Source organism: Beta vulgaris, chromosome 3 (assembly GCF_026745355.1).
Source record: "Beta vulgaris subsp. vulgaris cultivar EL10 chromosome 3, EL10.2, whole genome shotgun sequence".
Classification (NCBI taxonomy): domain Eukaryota; kingdom Viridiplantae; phylum Streptophyta; class Magnoliopsida; order Caryophyllales; family Amaranthaceae; genus Beta; species Beta vulgaris.
In genome coordinates, this window is record NC_079204.1 from 23,208,788 (window position 1) to 23,229,341 (window position 20,554).

At 35.2% G+C, this 20,554-nt stretch overlaps 1 protein-coding gene across 3 annotated transcripts; it reads left to right on the forward strand.

The window, feature by feature from the left end:
- The first annotated feature begins 1,152 nt into the window (after positions 1 to 1,152).
- On the forward strand, positions 1,153 to 20,074 carry LOC104907974 (mediator of RNA polymerase II transcription subunit 33A). 3 transcript variants are annotated; one of them, XM_048641297.2, is made up of 12 exons: positions 1,153 to 1,582; positions 3,516 to 3,626; positions 6,009 to 6,356; positions 7,393 to 7,694; positions 7,781 to 7,872; positions 9,594 to 9,951; positions 10,915 to 11,125; positions 12,914 to 13,028; positions 13,120 to 13,281; positions 17,047 to 17,560; positions 17,733 to 17,939; positions 18,570 to 20,074. In XM_048641297.2, the coding sequence occupies exons 1-12, from the start codon at positions 1,308 to 1,310 to the stop codon at positions 19,682 to 19,684; spliced, it is 3,810 nt and encodes a 1,269-aa protein (XP_048497254.1). In that variant the 5' UTR covers positions 1,153 to 1,307; the 3' UTR covers positions 19,685 to 20,074. The 3 variants fall into 3 exon arrangements, with proteins under 3 accessions (XP_048497254.1, XP_019108260.1, XP_010695305.1); XM_019252715.3 differs by having other exon boundaries at positions 10,993 to 11,125; positions 16,909 to 17,560; XM_010697003.4 differs by having other exon boundaries at positions 1,154 to 1,582; positions 16,909 to 17,560.
- Positions 20,075 to 20,554: the final 480 nt, after the last annotated feature.

The following is a 20,554-nucleotide window of genomic DNA, read 5'->3' on the forward strand; positions in this document are numbered from 1 at the left end:
GCATTTGTTGCAACTAACAAAAAATGGAGGTAGTATTACATAATACAAAACCCATTTCTTCATATAAGTAACCCCACTAAAAATTAATAAGACAACCCTGTTTAATTATAATAGTAACCTCAATTGTTCACAAAAATAACCTCATTTTTTCATACGAGTAACCTAATTAGTTCACAGTATTAACCTTATTTAATCGTACAAAGACTTGATCAAGTAACCTCAAATGCTCACAAAAGTATCCCAATTACTTCATACGAGTGACCACATTCGTTCATAAAAGTAAACTGATTAGCTCTCTTGAAATAAAAGTAACAAACATTCATTTATAAGAGTAACACCACTTCATTGCTAAGTGTAACCATATATTCATACAAGTAACTCCATTGGTTCATAAGAGTAACTCCATATGTTCATAAGGGATCATGCACAAGGGTCAACTTCAAAATGTCATATCTCACAACACACTTAATATTTTTGGAAGATTCAAGTTGGAGATGAAAATTTGGCTCGATATTTTTCCAACGCCTAGTCAAAAGCTCGATTCCGATGAGAAACGAGTGAAATATGACCATTTGAAAATGAGCTGATGGACTGACATAGTGTCGCGTGCGGCCACACCTGTAATTTTGCGTATGGTCGACCACATGCAAGACGCACTGTTTGGTATATGGGTGATGAGAAGTCATAAAAACTAACTGGTACATATCAAAAAATTTGAAGATAAATGACAAATTATCATTACTTCAAATATTTCAACACTTCCGTTTGAAGCAAATTAGAATCTACTAAAAGTTATCTAACATCTTACATCTATATCATATTATTTTAAAGGAAAATAATATACATAGCCCTTAGGGCTACGTATAAAAAGGTAAAAAAGGAAATAAAAAGTTGAATCAAGTATTTATTACCTCAAATGATGTGTAATTTTGTCTTGAATTTTTAAACTGTTTCTATTTTAAAAAATATATTTAATGGTTATCCGTAGCCCTAAGAACTACATATAACATTATCGTATTTTAAAATCTCATAAAATATCGTAGTGTCCTGCACTTAATTAACTCAAAGTAATAGTTAATTACTACTCCCATCAATTAAACCAAAATAACTTTTGACTTCCATGAAATGTTCCAATCCAATTATCACCTTCCCTCCCACTCCCACACGTACAAAAAGATCCAAAAACAGCCTAACAAACACAACAAACTTCTTCCCCAAAAATTCCCCCTTCTTTTGGGGTCCTTCTGCTTCTCCCTCCCTACAAACTATATAAACTTCACTCCACATTTTCTGTCTCTTCCTCTTCAATGGCAATAACAATGGAGAAAAGTGTTTGGGACACTGTAATTGACCTCACAAAAACTGCCCAAGAAAAGGGTAGTGACCCTTTTTTTTGGGCAATTCAAATTTCATCCAATTTGAGCTCTGCAAATGTTTCTTTGCCTTCTATTGAACTTGCTCATACACTAGTGTCCCACATTTGTTGGGAAAATAACATACCTTCTACATGGAAGTTTCTTGAAAGAGCCCTTATGTTGAATATGGTTCCTCCCTTGCTTGTTCTTGCTCTTCTTTCTACTAGGTTTGATATTTCTCTTATTGGGTCATTTTAATCTTGATTCTTTTTTTTATTTATTGTGTTTTATGATTGATTTTATTGGTATGATCTTAATTTTTGATTTATTTGGCTTTTTATCGTGTGGGTTTTACATGTGCATAACTTTAAGTGCCAAATATCGATCAAGTTTGGATCTTTCTAGTTTTGTTGTTGCATTGTTTAGTTGTTTCTACATGTTTATGATTGTTTTTGTTCTTTTTAATGGTTTGATCTGAATATTTGCGTTAGCATAATCTTAATTGGCAAATTTGGATCAAATTTGGGTTATTGTAGTTTAGTTGTTTCATAGTTTTAGTTGTTTTTACATGTTTTATGATCGTTTTTGTTTGCTTTTAATGATATTATCTGAGTTTTGGATTAATTTATCTTTTCATCTAGTGGGTTTTTGCACTAGCATAATCTTAATTGGTAAATTTGGAGCAAATTGGGGTCATTCTATTATAGTTCCTGCATTTTTTTAGTTGTTTTTACATGTTTATAATTGTTTTTTGATGATATGATCTGAGTTCTGGATTAATTTGTCTTTTTATCTTTGTGGGATTTTGCATTAGCATGACCTTAATTGGCAAATTTGGATCAATTTAGATTTCTTATTCTTTTTTCATCTTTGAAACAAAATCATGGAAAGTGATAGATATGAATGACAGTGATGGGTAGCCGAAGAGGGAACCCGTTATTTTGTATACTTTTTATTGTTGATGTATTCTGCTCACATTGGAGAATTTGTTCTTTTGATTAATGACTTCGTGGAGATTTATGTGTCATTGTCTTAGATCGTTCTCAGTGTTTGAATTGTATGACCTTTTTCTGCTTCTTGATCTCAAAATTTAATCTTGTATATTTGTATTAATTTATCTTTGACTATTCAATTTGTTTTTGCTAAAAATTCTCCAGTGGGTTGTTCTGTATCTCCTCTTATTCTCACTCCTATGTTTGATTAATTTTAAGGCCTGCTTCAGTTTCTTAGTGATAATTCCTGGGTTCTACACAACTTACTGCAAAATAAACTTTTGGGACAGTTGAAAAGTTTAGAGTTGTGGGTTCTATCAAGCTGTTCACGTTTTGAGGCATGCTGCGGAAATTATATTGAGTTTTACCTGTGTGTAAGGGAAGTGAATGTGGATTGGAATCGGATGAATTGTTTCGAGAGGGGGTCAGAGAACATTGAAAAAGCAACTAAAGGATATTGTTTTTTGTTAAGCTGTTGAGCTAAAGATCTTCCCCTGGGCTTCTACTAAAGTGGAGGATTAAAGTTTAGATAGGAAATACTTGTTCTACACTTCTATACCAAGTTAATGTACTTCTTTTCCAATTATGGATATGTAATGCCATTTTATGCTACAATGGTATGATTTTACTCTTAAAAAGCACATGCATCCTTTAATAGCCCCCCTTCTAGTGGCTGATTCTACCACTGAGGCACACTATAGACCATAACTCCCCCAAACACAGATTACAACTTTCTTCGTACACTGCTCTCCAAAGAGCAACTCCTATCAAAATCTCCAAAAAGAAGTGATAAGTTGGAACCAAATTTGAACCAAGGATTTTTGTGGTTCCAAAAGATCCAGCTAACATTTTCTGTCAGGTGGAAGGTTCAGCTTCACTTTGGAAGGCACAATTATAAATAATTTATATCTAAATTCTAGTTTTAATGTACAATGTAAATGTGCTATCCATATATGATCTGGGTAGCTTCAGTTTTATTTTGCACCCTTACAGCCTTATTGTTGTGGACTTTGTCTATTCTGATCTTTGACATTGCCCTAAGCTGAAGAAGGCTGATTTCTATTAGACGTCTAATCTCTCTTAACTTTACATTATTGACATTGAAGCATACTGAATTTGTTTCACACATCTCCTCGGTGCATTATTGAACTACTTTCTCTGTTCACAGGGTCATTCCATGCCGGCATTCTCAGCCTGCTGGATATAGGCTCTACATGGAACTTTTGAAGAGATATGTTTTTAAGTTGAAGTCTCAGATCAGTGCGCCTAATTTTGGAAAGTAAGTTCTAAAAAAATAAGCCTGAAGAGGCTAATATTTCTGTATCACTTATTACTTTTGTCATCAAATTATGATCTAGTAATAGGCTGCTTTCTGTTTTGTGTTTTATGGAAATTGTGAGGGAAGTTTGAGAAAGGATATTGAGTAGTTATTTGGTAATATTCCGAAAGGTTTGCTGGAAGCAAGTGGAGGGTGTTTGTAGTGCTACCAGATATCAATGGTAATAGATGATGTTAAACAAAATTGTGATTAGCTAACTTGTTTGGTGGACATACTTAGCTCTATGTTCATGTATCAATTTTTATCTGCTACTTTTGTCCATTAAATTATGTGTGTTGCTGAAGATAGGCAACATTAGCTTATTTTTACTTGCAAAGATCCTGTTATCCACTGGATTATTGCTTGACAAGGTATTTGGAACAAAATTCACACAAGCATTTCTTGTGCTGTTTAGTTAATCTGGTATCGTTGGGAGCTCTAAGTGATAATTGATTGTTTAAAGCTCAACATGGGAGCTTTAAGTGATAAGATGATTCTTTAATGCTCAATGTGGGAGCTCTAAGCGATAAGTCGATTGTTTTATGCTCAATGTGGGAGCTCTAAGTGATAAGTTGATTGTTTAAGGCTCAATGCGGGAGCTCTAAGTGATAAGTTGATTGCTTGATTCTCAATGTGGGAGCTCCTTGACAGTTTGATGAAAATTTGGAACCTGTTAAACATACCAGGCCTATTGGAGGTTGCTTTGTGTAGGTATTTCTGATGTCAATATTACAATTCTATTGGAGGTACCCTATCTGTTTGAGAAGTGTGAGACTTAAGTAGTAGTTACTATGGCTTGACAGTATAGATTCTGTTACACTATCTTGTTTATGGTGGCATTATCTTCATTGCTGATAGTGTCAGCTTTGTTTATTCTTTCTCTACCTTTGTTCTAAATAATTGACGTAAGGGATTGATTAGGTCAGTATGCATAATTTTTATGATCAACACCAAATGATGTGGGGTGATCTCAATTGCAGACCTTGTCCAGAAGGTCAAGATTTTGAACACCTATAATGCGTTCTTTTCTAAAGAATGTATTATCACTTCTTGTATGTTGCTCATAAATTGTCCCCTTCCTCTCACAAGGTAAATCCTTGTGCTGAATAATGTGAAGGGCTGTATGAGAAGAAACTAGTCACATAGCAGGAATAGCAGAATAGCACATCTTTAGTATGATGAATACTGGATCCATATCTTCCAATAGATTTAGATGTGCAGTATTTGGAACCCGATTAGTGTAATATTGCTTATTCTGCTCTTTTAGTTGTTTTCTGTTCTTCCTATAGCCAGATGGGTATAAAAATGAGACTCTTGTGCCACTTTGGTATTAAAAAATACAATGACCATATTTAAGCTTACTTTTTGGTTCAATTTTACATTTGATGCATATTATAAAAATCCTTTTGTTCGTCTTTTTGCTTTTCTTTCTAATATTTCCCCCTTTAGGTGATTATGCGTTTCTGCATGGTTAACTTTCGTGTCCCATATTATGGATCTAACCAAAATATAGGCCTGGTTGAGAAAAAAATAAAGGCTAGTGAAATCTTCCTTTATCCCATAATAGTTTGAATATGTTTATGTTTTCATCTTTTTCAGAATCATATGAACACTTCCTTTCGGAATGGTCCCAACATTCCTTTAGAATAATATCTTACCATATTAGTTCAACACACTATTGCTTTCACTTTTATCTTTTACTGAATTAACATGCGGATGCATTCGTCTTATTTTACATCTAGCTGTTTCATTCAAATTAAAAATATATAGAGCAACTACAACCACTCTTCAAAAATTATTTGCACTAGTAGTAAGTGTATATTATGGGACGGAGGAAGTATCAAAAAGAAAGCAAACTTAAGAGAAAAGGCAAGTGAACAATACACTGTCCATCTTTTATAATTCGATTAGAAAGTAGGCTTTAATGTCACTCGCTGCGCTTTTTTATACCCAACTAACCCAAGTGTCACCATCAAAACTAGCAGAAGAGTGCTTCATTTATACTAAATGACCGTAAATTACATCCTCCTATTTGAGCCATTGTTTTTATTTGCTAAATACATTATACAGGAAGCTTTTCTCTTTACCTTTTTTCCAAAGTTAGACCTCACTTCTTCCTGCACAATATTTTCTACACCTTTTTCACTCTCATAATCAAGTTAAAATTCAGGAGGCAAATAAATCGGGAATAGAGGGAATGTTTATCTATTTTTTAAAAATAAGATGTGTTTTACATGTAAGTTTGACTTTCTCTTACTTTGTCTGTGTTGGTTTTAGTTGTGATGATTATTTATTATTATGTCATCTTTCAAGTTTTTAAAAATCATTATTGTCTTCTTGCAGAGTCATGACGTCAATTGAGCATGTCCTTTGTCTTTCTCAGATATTTGGCTCACAAGCAAGTGAACCAGGGGTTCTTTTAGTTGAACTTGTGTTTACAATTGTGTGCCAGCTGCTTGATGCATTGCTAGAGGACGAAGGGTTGCTGGAACTTACCACAGAAAAGAAATCTGTTTTGGCGATTCATACTCAAGAGATGGACATTGATTCCTATCATAACTATGATGAGAAAAAGTTGGAACTGCGTGACAAATTGAGAAGCATGAATACTGAGATAGCTGTTGAGATTATTGGACAATTTTTTCAAAATGGAGTTACTTCTAGAATGATTTGCTTGGTATACCATAACATGTAAGGCTTTGATCACTGTTTAGATTTCTTCGTGTTTGTTAAAACCTTACAGCAAAGCTCGTCTTGTCTCTTTTGACCAGCTAGACTACTGCTATGAATGAATATCATGGAGAGGGGCTCTTTGGGTAGTAGAATTATTGTTAACTTGCTAGATAGGTAGTTGGTCAGAGGAGAAGCACTATATGTAGGGCATATTAGGGATAGAGAAAGTATGTTGAATTGCTGAGTGTTTGGTTGAACTTTAAGGAGTTCATTGGGAGAGAGTCAAGCCTCCCGAAAGCCTGAATATCTCTTAGTGCTGTTTAAATTTTCACTTCTAGTAGTGAAAATCATCATCTTCCATTATCTAGTCTCAGAGTTCAGTTCATTACAACTACACACAAAGTGTTGATAATGACAGGCACCCAGATCATCACAATATAGCTAAAGTGATTACTCTAACAGTCCAACTATTACACACTTTGTTTCTCAGTGCACAATTTGGTTAAACAAAGAACTATTTATTGGGTCAGTATTGAGGCCTGAATGTGCGACTGTTGTATCCTTTTACCCATAGATTTACCCCCCACTCTATGTTTCTTGGGTAACACTTAGTAGCAGCTTTTACTGAATTTTCACCATCTCTTTCCTCCTAAACCAGAAAAAACTACAGAAACGAAAGACTCTAAGTTCATATGGCAAGAAGCAGTTCTACTATATCCCTTTTTTGAATGTGCTTAACTTTTACAGCCATGGTTTCAGTGCTTTTGACAAAAATAAATGATTCTCAGTGGACTGTAAGAGCAGTGGATATCAGATGTTTGTTGTACATAGAAGGAAATTCAGCTTATATGAAAACGAGAATGTTAAATGAGTAAAACTTTCCTGGAACTGCCTATGATGATTTGATCTGTCTGCCTCATGTTTCTATGTGGATTTGTATTTTGGTGTATAGCCATGTAAACAACGAACCCAGGAAGGATACTTGGGCATATAAGTTTTCTGTGCGTTATCCATGCTAAAGCTACTCAATACCTTTCTTTTGCTTCTGCTTCAGGCCGAAACAATGGGCAGCCTTTACTGAGAGACTAGATCTTCTTGCAACAAACTCATCAACGTTAAGGAACCCAAAGATTCTAAATCCCAAAGATCTTTTAAAACTGACTTCTGATGCTGGCAAAGTATCACTCTGGGACTACAAAAAGTTTTCAGCCAAATTGGCTTTTGGATCATTGGCTAATCCTGCTCATTGTCAAGAGACTAGTCATTCAAGTTTGTGGCTTCCTTTAGATGTGGTTCTGGAGGATGTCATGGATGGATCTCAAGTTACAGCAACAAGTGCAGTTGAGATCATTACTGGTATAGGCAATATCTATCACTGCAAAAAATGTTTTATGCAGAGTGTGTAGCAATGAGGATGCCAACTTAACGACTTATTTCAACAGGTTTGGTGAAGTCCCTTCAAGCAATTAACAATAACAACTGGCATGATACCTTTTTAACCTTGTGGATTGCTGCTCTCCGTTTTGTTCAAAGAGTAAGAACATGTAGCTGTCTGCTTCCTTACACTTTCTAGTCTTCTTGCAGAAGTTGGCTGTTTTCTTTAAAGTATCTTAAATTTATTTGTCGGATTTTGCTATATATAACACTAAGGGGCTACCTATAAGCATCAATTATTTTCCCTAAAATAGTAGTCCCTTTGAAGCCTTTTATTTTACCCATTTGGAAAATTCATGTGGAAGTTAGAGAACTTTGACCATGTTCAATGATTCGTACGCAAGAAAAATAATCATGTAGATGTTGTTGGATTCATTTAAATGTGTATTTTCAACATAATGTTTTACCTATATGTAACTATAGATTCTAATGGTCAAAGATGTGCTCGGTGACTGGCAAACCTAAACAAGTAAGACAAAAAAATACAGAGGGACAATTAATATGAACGCATTGGTTAGGTGTTGTTAATGCTTCTTAATGCTTAATATAATACTTTCAGCTTATACAATCTTCCTTATCTACTATTTAGTTACCTCATTACCAATATGATCCCAAAAGTCTCTAGAAGGGGCTCCCCTGTAAGTGGTTTGAAGAGTCGCAGTCTTACTTTTGAAGTAATAAAGAGGTTTTTCCATTTAAATCTCAATCTAATTCATGAACCATCTTCTACTTCATTAATAAATAAGAAACACTGAGTGCTTAATATGCTGTCTTAATAAAATCTCTCACAAACTGAAAGTAAAGAATGGTGAATCTTTTGACACTTTTGGAAATATAATATATATATATATAATATATAATAATATATATAATTATAAATATAATAATATATAATAATATATATATAATATAATATATATAGGGGCAAGATCACATGAGAATGCTCCTTACATGAGAAATGAGAATGAATCTCAACCACACGATTGGTTTAGAGTTACAACACTTATTCATTAGAGTTATATCCCTCTAAAAAATTTGAATTCAAAAAAAAAATTATTTTTTTTTTGAATTTTTTTTCTCAAATATTTTGTTTTTGGAGTTACATCAATTTTTCATTAGAGTTACATCACTTATTCATAAGAGTTATAGTTCGTAAAATTCATTCTCATTTCTCATATAAGTATGCATTGTCATATGAACTCACTTCTATATATATATATATGAACTCACTTCTATATATATATATATATAATATATAATATATATATGAACTCACTTCTATATATATATATAATATATATATATATATATATATATATATATATATATATATATAGAAGTGAGTTCATATGACAATGCATACTTATATGAGAAATGAGAATGAATTTTACGCACTATAACTCTTATGAATAAGTGATGTAACTCTAATGAAAAATTGATGTAACTCCAAAAAAAGAATATTAAGAGAAAAAAACACTCGAAAAGCTGAGGTCCTTTTGAGTTTTGAGCTGTTGGGGAGTTAAATATTTTTTTGCTACTAGAGATCTTTCAATACCATTATGGATTTCACATGGGGATATTTACTTTCTGAAAATTCAGCTGCTGGTTGAGAAATCCAACTACTTTATGTACGACAAATATGTAGTCTGACACTTTTTTGCTTGTGATTTTATATGATGAATTTTGTTATTACAGTTTTTTGTGAAGAACAAACTTCTTGATGTATCTGTGTCTAATCATGTTCTTATTGATATTTTATCCTTATTTATGTATACAATATACTAATGGTCTCACATCCATGATATGTCCTAAATTTCCTAGGAAAGGGATCCAATGGAGGGGCCAGTTCCTCGCCTTGATACTCGAATGTGCGTTTTGTTGTCTATCATTACCCTAGCGGTTGCTGATCTCATTGATGAAGAGGAAAATCCACTTGGTGAATCAGAAAGTGTCTCTACTAATAATTGGATAAAAAGATATGATCCCCACACACGTCGCAAAGATTTGATCTCCTGCCTGCAGATACTAGGCGATTATCAATCCTTGCTGACCCCACCTCAATCTATTGTTTCTGCTGCCAATGTTGCTGCCGCAAAAGCAATGATGTTTGTTTCCGGCGTCGATGTCACGAGTGGATATTTAGAGTGCATTAATGTGAACGATCGACCAACTAACTGTTGTAAGTTTTTATCAGGATTTTATTTCACCTTTTGAAATTTTCCATTCTAGATATTTGAGAAGACTATGCACTATGCTTGATATCATCTGTATAAGGGGAACTGCCGAGGTCTTGTGGCGAATATCCTGTTCTTCCGTGTTATCCTTTTTCATATGCATCTTAAGTTATCTGAAGACCTTGCACTCTAATTTCAGTCTATTAAGCTTTTTGGAGCATTCATTCAGCGTCATCTTTTAGGTCATGAGGTTTCCTCTCAGCTTTTGCCTGTCCACTTTCCTCAACTTTTTGATAAATTTATCAGGCAGTTGTGTTGTATCTCGAACGCACTGTCTCCTATCCTTCTGTTGACTGACGATAAAAAAATTGAGCAATTACAGCGTGTAATATTATCAGCTTTGCTGCAGCCATCAAAAATCAAAAACATTGCTGCTCTTCTCTGAAACAGATGGTAAGGGGAAAACTGATGACAAGTTTATAGTATCCAACTAGTTTATACTCAATAATTAGGAATCTGAGGGGGACAAAACCTTGCAACCTCATCTCCAGCTCCGTTAACTCTGAAAAGTTGACTTTGGAGTAGTGGAATGTGGATACTCAATAATTTCAACTATTTCACTTTGCTTCTTTTGTCTGAGAAACATAGGAAGGAATAAAGGTTAGACTATTTTATGATATCCATTTAGCTTATAGTTAAGGTTTTTTTGTGTACTTGAAAAAAAAAAAATTGGCCTTTTTGTAGTATTTTGTTGAATAAACAACTCTTGGCTACCTATTGTTATGGATGTCTGACTTTTATAGTAAAACAGATACAAATTTGTTACTGTCAGCACCACAAAAAGTGAAAAAGTAGATTACTTAATCTGTGCATATGCTTCCCTGATGGCACATGTGAAAGTTTAGATGATTGATTGCTAAGCGGATCATACTACCATTTTATAATCTGTTTACTTTTCTCACTTGCAGCTGGAAACATGCGTCACTTAATAGTTGAAGCTTGCATTTCTAGGAATCTACTTGATACATCAGCATATTTTTGGCCAGGTTATGTGAGCGATCAGATCAATCAGTTCCCTAGTCGTATTCCATCTCAAGTGCCTGGTTGGTCATCATTTATGCAGGGAGCTCCACTTAGACCTGTGATGATCAATTCTATGGTTTCAGCTCCTGCTTCAAGGTATACTCGAGACTTCTTCCTCTTGCTGTATTATAATCTTCTGTGGATCTTGATCTGTCTGACTTACTCTATCTGTTATCTGTGCAGTTTTTTCTTTTATATCTTGTGATATGCTGTAAATTTTATGCATCTTCTTAACGTGTGTGAATGATGGGATAGAGATACAAAGTTCCCAAAGGTTTATCGAGCCTCTCTTTTTGGGTAATCACTAGTTCTAGTGTCAGATTCCCAGTTCTTTGGTCATGGGAAAATCCCAAAATCTTTCTTTGAAAAAAAAATCTTTGTTATCATCTTCATATAGCCTTTTAAGCTCTAATTTTAGTTTTTCCTTCCTTAATATAATTGTACATTTTTCTGGAGTTAGACTCCGGACTTTCTTAGACACGTGCAAGATTCATATTGCATGCACATGAATAGAGCTCAAATATTATATGGGACAACTATCTAGTCCAAAAGTACAGAAAGAAAAATTCAGCTAATGGTTAGGGTTTTACGAACAACATACTCCTTGTACTAACACTATTTTAAGAGTTCAAGATGGTCTCAGAAACCTGTAATTCAATTGAAATCTAGTGCTCCCTCTATTTGTATATAGATGTTTCATTTCTTTTTGGCATACAATTTAAGAGTGAAAAAAATTAGATGCTAAAGGTAGTGTGACCTATATCATAAGTTGCAAAAGTAAGAAAGAGTCATTTAAGAGGATGAAATTACCTTGTATAGAAACGTAGGAAAGTGGAACATCTATTTTCAAACGCAAGGAAAATCATTGCTTTCCTCAAATGTGGAAGTGTTTTTGGCTTCTACTTGAATTTGTTCTTTGAAAGTGCAAAATAGATAAGACTTTGCTTGATAGTTCTTATAAATATGCTGAGAGTGATGTTGGAACTTAGAGTTTGGAGCTTTGCATGTAAGGACTGTTAAAGATGTGCAGTTTGTTAATAGTTTTCAGCTTTCTCAATGTCGTCTGATAGCTCCTGTTGGTAAAGATGGAATTACATGTTAAACGACAGGAAAATGTTGAATTCTTTGGAGACTTTGTTATTTATAATTACTTCGCCAAAAATTATTAAAAGTCATATTTCAAGTATTATTTGGGGACCCCTCAGAGAAGTATTATCTGTAGAGAACTTTGAGGATATCGTCTTGTTTAAATGTCTCTAGTCTCCCCTTTTGTTCAAGGCTTATTCTCTCTTCAGCTTATAGCTTCACATAATTTAGTCATCAAGTATGGTTGTTACTTCTTCTGTCCCACAACTGACTCCATACTCCATTATATAAGGTCAAAATTCATCAACTTTGACAGTATATTTTTGCTAATATTGTTCTACATGATTTAGGAGAATTTTATCAGTACTTAATTAGAGATAGTAATGATAAAAGATTGGTTTTGGAGACCGTCAATTGGCAAGTGTGAAGTTAGTTTAGAGTAAATGTTGTATATTTTCTTATAGCAAATGGGTACTGTTTCTTTGAATAGCGGGAGCTTAATGTACTGAATTGAGGTAATGCAAGATGTTTCTGGCTGGCAGCAACCGATTGTTGTAGAGTAGTATGTCATCTGCATTATGAGCTCCACTCATTTAAGTTACTGATGTATGTTTCCTTTTCTCAGTCATTTTTCACTGCTTGGTTTTTTCTTTTGTGTATAGTTGAGAGATGCAAAATAAGATTCCTTTCCATTATTGTTCAGACTTGGCCTCATGTGACATATTTTCTATCTGAAGTCAGTGAGTTAGTTAACTGAGGGTTAAGGAACTAAATTTAAGCTCATGCCCTTGATGGAAGTTTAGCAGAGCTGGAAAAAGTATTTGAACTTGCAGTGAGCGGGTCAGAGGATGAGAAGATATATGCAGCCACAATACTTTGTGGAGCATCCTTAATTCGGGGCTGGAATGTGCAGGTAATACACTTGAAATTCGAACTTTGAATTCCTGTCATGAGTCATTGAGTAAACTTAGAGTTGGTGGTATATCTGATGCCTTGTTTTGCAGGAGCATAGTGTATATTTTATAACTAGGTTACTATCCCCCCCAATTCCTGCTGATTATGTGGGTGATGATAGCTACCTTATAGCACATGCACCAATGCTTTTTGTAATTCTGGTTGGAATCGCACCAGTTGACTCTGTCCAGATCTTCTCATTGCATGGCTTGGTATGCTCAGCTTTTACTATATGTCATATTGATTATGTTATACCCTCTCCGTCTTTATTTGTTGCTTTTTTAGGATGTCTTAATTACTTTTGTGACTCCAAGCTCAGACCATACTTTTCTTTACCATTATACCTATTGAGTATAATTTAGAATGATATTAGGTAGGTATCAGAAAGGGAATAAGGGCACACTCAAAAGGCAACAACATTGGTATATACTTCTATTTTTATTAGATAAGTAAATAAAGGTAATTATGTGTCAATATTATTGTTTTGGAAAAAATACATTAATCTCATATTTGGAAATTGGACAATCCAAAAATGGGAAATAATTTAAACCTATTTACAACTCAACAAAATATAATATTCTCAATCTCAAGACCCAAATCGTCCACGTTTTGACGGAAGCAACCACAAGAGGGAATCAAACCCAATGAAACTAACCCAATATTACAACCCAATCTAAGAGATCTTGAAACCAAAACTTCAACCATGATAATATGACTAGTACATATTTATCCAAGTACAATTTATATCTAAAGCTCTTTGAATAGAAAGTTCCTCTTAAGAATTTTTATCCTCACCTCAAACATCGCGAATCCAATAATAAACATGCTCTAGTATCAACTGCTCACCATTATACAAAGTATATGGGTCATCACATGTTCAACCCTACAAGGGAAAGAACAACAACCACAAACAAAAACAAATACAACACACGTCAGCAAAAGCTGAGTACCAACACTCCACTTTATTAGCAAAACAACAAAGCATCGAAATATATATTTCAAAAGATAAAAGTATAACTCAAATTCTCATTATATTCTTATCTGAAGTTCCCATTTTAAAACTTTGTATGTCAGTCTATTTCCAGTCACTCAGAATAATAGAAACACCCAAGTCTTCATATATCAAAGCCACATCAATTATACGAACATACACATCGGGTCACAAAATCCTGAATTCCATAAAGTAGATTCACGTATAAAACTCAACACTGCAATCACAAAGCAATTAATTATTCCTTGGAGGTATTATTATATTTTAAATCAAGCTATTATGATCACAACAAGAAGACTGAACATTATTAGAAACCAACAACCATTCATCATACTCGTTCGATTGAGTAATTCATTTTTGATAATCAAATACAAGACGTGGAATAAACATAAATTATTATCAAGTCCAGAAATCATTCCATTGAACAAGAGTTATCAAACAATCCAAAGAGGAAGCCAGAGTGGAGCTGGGAGCCCCGACCGACCCACTAATTAGCAAAAAATAGACTCGGGAGTCATGACCGGTCTATGATAATGTAAACCTGGGAGCTCCGGCCGGTTTACCAATAATATCAATGGCCAATAACCTATAGTGTGCACACTGCACACCCCTCAACTCAAGCTTTTATGTGACCCGGGATCCCCGGCCACGCTAGAGAAGAGGACGGTTTAGTATCTTGCCACATACGGCGAATATCAATCAATCCAATATCTTCCCAATTCGAGCGAAGATGATATAACAAAACATCTATATTTCCAATAGTTAGTCCATGTAATCTTTTATTTTCTACGATTAATATCTTCAAGAAATCAAGAGCAACAAAGATACAATCTTTCTTTCACCATGATCAAATAACCAACAACCTTCTTTTTAAACGATCAGATCAATTAATATTATCAATGATTCGCAATCACATAAACTAATCAATCTATTCGATATTATTGTAGTTTGCATTATAATTTCACTTCAATTACTCTATACAAATCCATATCCACTTCAATAAGTCAATCACCAAAATGCTTGAGTTGATCTATCGTCATTGAACACAATTCAACTATGGATAAGTCTCATAATAACCAACTAATGCAACTTTGTTAAATATGAGACTCGTGATAACATAATTACACATGGTATAGTTAGTAAAGGTACTTTAGAGTTCATATAATAGAGAGATTAACTCTAGTACATCATCTTAACATCATACTAAAATTAACTTTTATAACAAGCTCGAATTCTAACAATTAGTATTGATAAAACATACTTAAAACTCTCATCCATTCATCATTTTTAAATCTGAAAGTTTAGCTATATCACCATACTAACTCAACAACCACCACCATAACAATTATAACCTTCACTTACAGGAGAAAAAACCGATTGACAGGCATAGCAATAACACTCACAACACACTTGCAACAACAGAACACTAAATTCGCAGGTTTTAGACAGGCTGTGCTAAAAAGTTCACAACTAATTACCTGAAACTACCCACAACTGAACGTTGGATTCATTAGATAGTAGACTTGTAGAACTTCGATTTAAGTGGTGACGGAGAACGGACAACATTTGACCTCTATAAGCTACTGTCAAAGTGAGGTGTACTAACAGCCACGAAAATTTCAGAATTTAGTCTCTGAAAACTTATCAACACCACAACAATAATTCTACAACAACAACAACAACAATAATTCGACAACAACAATCAGCAACATCATCAAAACTAATCAACAATAAAGCAATGACAACTACATTAAAGAACAAACATCAATTTCCCAATTCAATCTAACCCTAAATAGATAAGAACACATAAGGAAGAAATGTGGCACCTCATGATGGGCCAGAATTGAGCTGCAACACCGCGCGACAGTGGTGGCAGTAGCACCACTGGGCAACAACAGCAGCCGTGGAGGCAGCAGCAACACACGAACAACAGGGACAGAAGAGCAGGGGTAGCAACGCAACCAATTTGCAACAGCAGCAAACGAGCAGAGGATAGAGAGAAAGCATAAAATAGCGCCGCTAGCTTGCGGCGGTGAGAAGCTCCGGTCAAGGTGGGAAACGGTGAAGGAAGTGGGAGAGCTCGAACAGAGAGACGAAGGAAACAAGGGATGAGGAGTTGGGGTTTTTTGGGTTTCATTTGATTTTGTAACTTAAAACCGACAATATCTTTAAGGCGGTTAAGGAGTTTAGGAGGAGTAATTCTGGGTTTTCATTTTTAGCAAAATACTACTTAGCAAATACTTGACACTTGGAACCCAAAATAGATTTAACAGCACCTCCATAAATAAAATAATATATATTACGCACACGACAGTGGGGTGTTTATCATTTTTGCATTTCCCATTCTATGAGAATCCAAAAGGTCTCTAATAACACAACTTACTAACTTAATTATTTAAATATTTGCCAATATGATATCCTAACATATAACTATATCCAATTGAACTCCAAGCTACTCAAACTCGTTTTCAGAAATATAATAGTATAATGAAGCTAGTAAAATATTTAACTTATAATTAAACGCGTCTAAGGTATTACTTGCTATGTATAAATAACATATCATATCAACACTAACACATCAATAGAAGATAATAAGCTATATTCAATGTATAATTTTGACTAATAATGATGATTAAAACACTTCAAAAAAATTTGGGTTGTTATACTATACGAAGTGCTTCAAGTAGGAACTAATTTTATGAAGCAGTGTTTGCCATAAGCAGTTTCTCTCTCTCTTTTTTTTCTCTGGAGCTTGACATGTATGCCTTATCTGTTTCTACCCCTTCTTCTAGAAGAGGTGAAATCAGAGAATTTGTTTGTCATACATCTATTCTCCCCCTATTTGCAGGTTCCTCAACTTGCTGCGTCATTAATGACAATCTGTGAAGTTTTTGGATCTTGTGTGCCTAATGTTTCATGGACAGTCAATGGGGAAGAGATTTCTGCTCATGCTGTTTTCTCAAATGCATTTGCTCTCCTTTTGAAGCTTTGGCGGTTCAATCATCCGCCTCTTGAATATGGTGTTGGAGATGTGCCTCCAGTAGGGTCTCAACTTACCCCAGAGTATCTCCTGTTAGTACGAAATTCTCTCGTTTCATCTTCAGGAAATGTCCTCAAAGATCGTAACAGAATCAGACTTTCAGCTGTTGTTACTGCATCATGCCCAAAACCAATATTTGTTGATTCATTTCCAAAATTGAAAGTTTGGTATCGTCAGCACCAAGCATGCATTGCTGCACCTCTCTCTGGTCTAATTCCTGAAAGTTCGGTGCATCAGCTTGTTGAGGTTCTTCTAACTATGATATTCAGAAAGATCAATAAAGGAGTACAGTCTTCTGCAACTTCTGGAAGTAGTAGTTCTTCTGGGCCTGCTAGTGAAGATAGCCCTTTAAGACCCCAGTTGTCTGCTTGGGATATTCTGGAAGCTGTTCCCTATGTTGTTGATGCAGCCTTAAGTGCTTGTGCTCATGGACAGGTCACTCCTCGTGAACTAGCCACAGGTGTGTCTTTTTAAAATGAATCTCTGACTCTCCGCGGTTCTGGTGAATGTCTCTATACTTCGACTGTGATATTAGTCTGCTGAAATTATGTTTTTTGAGATATCATCCTTTAAGTAATTTTTTGGTGGTTTTGTTTGATCTTAGCATAACTTGATATATTATCTTACTGCAGGGCTTAAAGATCTTGCCGATTTTCTTCCTGCATCTTTAGCGACGATAGTTAGTTACTTCTCAGCTGAAGTGACTCGGGGAATTTGGAAACCAGCTCTTATGAATGGAACAGATTGGCCAAGCCCTGCTGCAAACCTATCCAATGTTGAACAACATATCAAGAAAATCCTTGCTGCAACTGGGATTAATGTTCCCAGCCTTGCTGCAGGTAATTCATAGTATTCTCATCCTTGGCATTTCATAAGTTTTCAAAGTGGTAGTTTATGTTAAATGTAGCATCGAATTATGACTCCTGACTTTCAAGCTAAATAAGGTTCTGAACATTTCAGTCAAAATTGGAAGGGGCTTGGTTGGGTATTTGGTGATGTGTGGCAACAAACTGTGAAATCTACAGATTGGGTGTGTATATGCACTGCAAACTAATTGGAAATCCTTGTCACATATGAATTTCCCCAGTTTGGTGATTGTAAAGGGTATATAATGATCTATAGAACATACTTAAGAGTAGCAGTGATGCACTTAAATATTCAGCATGAACATTTTAAACCTTTTGTTGTTCATTGTCCAAATTTAGCATCCCTTGACAAATCTGTTATTGTCCTTTATATCATTCTTCCTGAGTCATTCATGTACAGTCAATTTGCTTAGTGCTGGGCACTCCGATCTATAGTCATCTCAAAGCTTGGCCAAAATTGCTGGCTTGCAATGTTCCATATCTTTCTCCACTTTTGGAGTCTAATGTCACTTAATTCACAATTATGATCTTATTTTCACGGAAATTGTCATTGTTATACTGTACAATTTTTTCCATGACGAATATTTGGCTTTGCAACTGCAGTGAACTCTCCAGCTACCCTTCCTCTACCATTGGCTGCATTTTTGAGCCTCACTATTACTTATAAACTTGACAAAGTATCTCAGCGTTTCCTCAATCTTGCTGGACCAGCTCTTGAATCCCTTGCAGCCGACTGTCCATGGCCTTGCATGCCTATTGTGGCTTCTTTATGGACGCAAAAGGCAAAGCGTTGGAGTGATTTTCTTGTCTTCTCAGCATCACGTACTGTCTTCCTCCATGACAACAATGCAGTGGTTCAGCTCCTCAGGAGTTGCTTCACAGCCACACTTGGCCTGAACACCAACCTCACTACAAGTAGGGGTGGGGTTGCTGGCCTTCTTGGCCATGGGTTTGATTCTCATATTAATGGGGGAATATCTCCTGTTGCTCCAGGGATCCTCTACTTACGTGTATATCGTTCTGTTAGAGAGATCATGTTTTTGGCAGAGGAGATAATCTTTCTCTTAATGCAGTCTGTTCGAGAGATAGTTAGTGGTGGGGTATCCAAGCAAACAAGAGGCAAACTTAGGAAGACAAAAATAGGACCAGTATATGGGCAGATATCATTTGATACAGCAATGACTAAAGTGAAACTTGCAGCTTCTCTAGCTGCCACTCTTCTGTGGTTATCCGGTGGGCAGTGTTTAATTCAGTGTCTGCTAAATGAAACTCTACCTTCTTGGTTCATATCTGTTGAGAGATCTGCTCTAGAAAAAGAATCAGAAGAAATAGTTTCAGCATTCAGAGGTTATGCATTAGCATATTTTGCAGTCTCATGTGGAGCCTTTGCTTGGGGTGTTGACTCGTCGTCACCAGCATCTAAACGACGCCCTAAAATTCTTGGGCAATACTTTGAATTTATAGCAAGTGCTTTGGATGGTAAGATTTCTCTAGGTTGTGATTCAGTAGTTTGGCAAGCTTATGTTTCAAGGTTCATAAGCCTATTGGTGGGATGCACACCAAATTGGGTGGTGGAGATGGATGTAGATGTATTGATGAGATTGAGCAAAGGATTGGTGCAGTGGAGTGAGGGGGACCTCGCTTTAGTGTTGCTTACGACTGGTGGGATGAATACCATAGGTGCAGCTGCCGAGCTCATAATAGAAAGTGAGAGATGACATGCGTCTCTCCTTTCTCTGCACCTGATGTTTCTTAAACGGTGCTGCGTATTTCCGGAATTGTATATGACTTTCATGTAGGATGTTTTTTCAGCTATGAAGACATTGTAAGATAGGACATATTTAGTCACATTGAGTTTTGCTTGAAAGTAGCTAATCTTCATACTGCAGGTACCCGTTTTGTTCTTCTGTAGGTTTTTTTTTTTCTGGGGAGAGGGGGTGGGATTGTTGAGTATAAGCTGTATAGGTGATACTTGACCTCATAGGTCATCTATTTTTGTATATATCCATTGTAAAATTATGAGCTAATATAATCCTCAATGTACGAAAGGGTGATGCATCTTCGATTGGAGTTGAACCTCCTGTTTGGCAAGTCTTCCATTCCGTTCTTATATTTGTATTTCTTTTTTTGAAGTTTCACCTCTTGATACAAAGTTGTTGTGTTTTCCATCAGTCCTGGTTAATAATTTTACTTTTTTGATAATCCAAAATTTGCTGTATCCTTATTTTTGTTCCAAGTGACCTATTATCTATCATAACATGTTAAAGTTTTTGGTCTAAATTCTCAGTTTTCTCTATCCTCCCCTTCCCATCCACCGGTTGATTAGAGGATGACATGTAGCTATTTTAATACTTGTTCAAATAGTCAACAATAAATTGGAATCAATGTATTACCCTCTAAATTTGGAATTTATGATGTTCAATTTTTCATGAGAAAGATATGGTAGCTCAACTGAATATCAACTAATTTCTAGATATTATCTAACGTTCTAATCCTCGTCCCAACAATAAGTTGGGCTAGTAGCTTATCATGAATTGGTCTTTGGGCCAAGTATCTATTCTAATAAAACAATAATGACGTTAACTTTT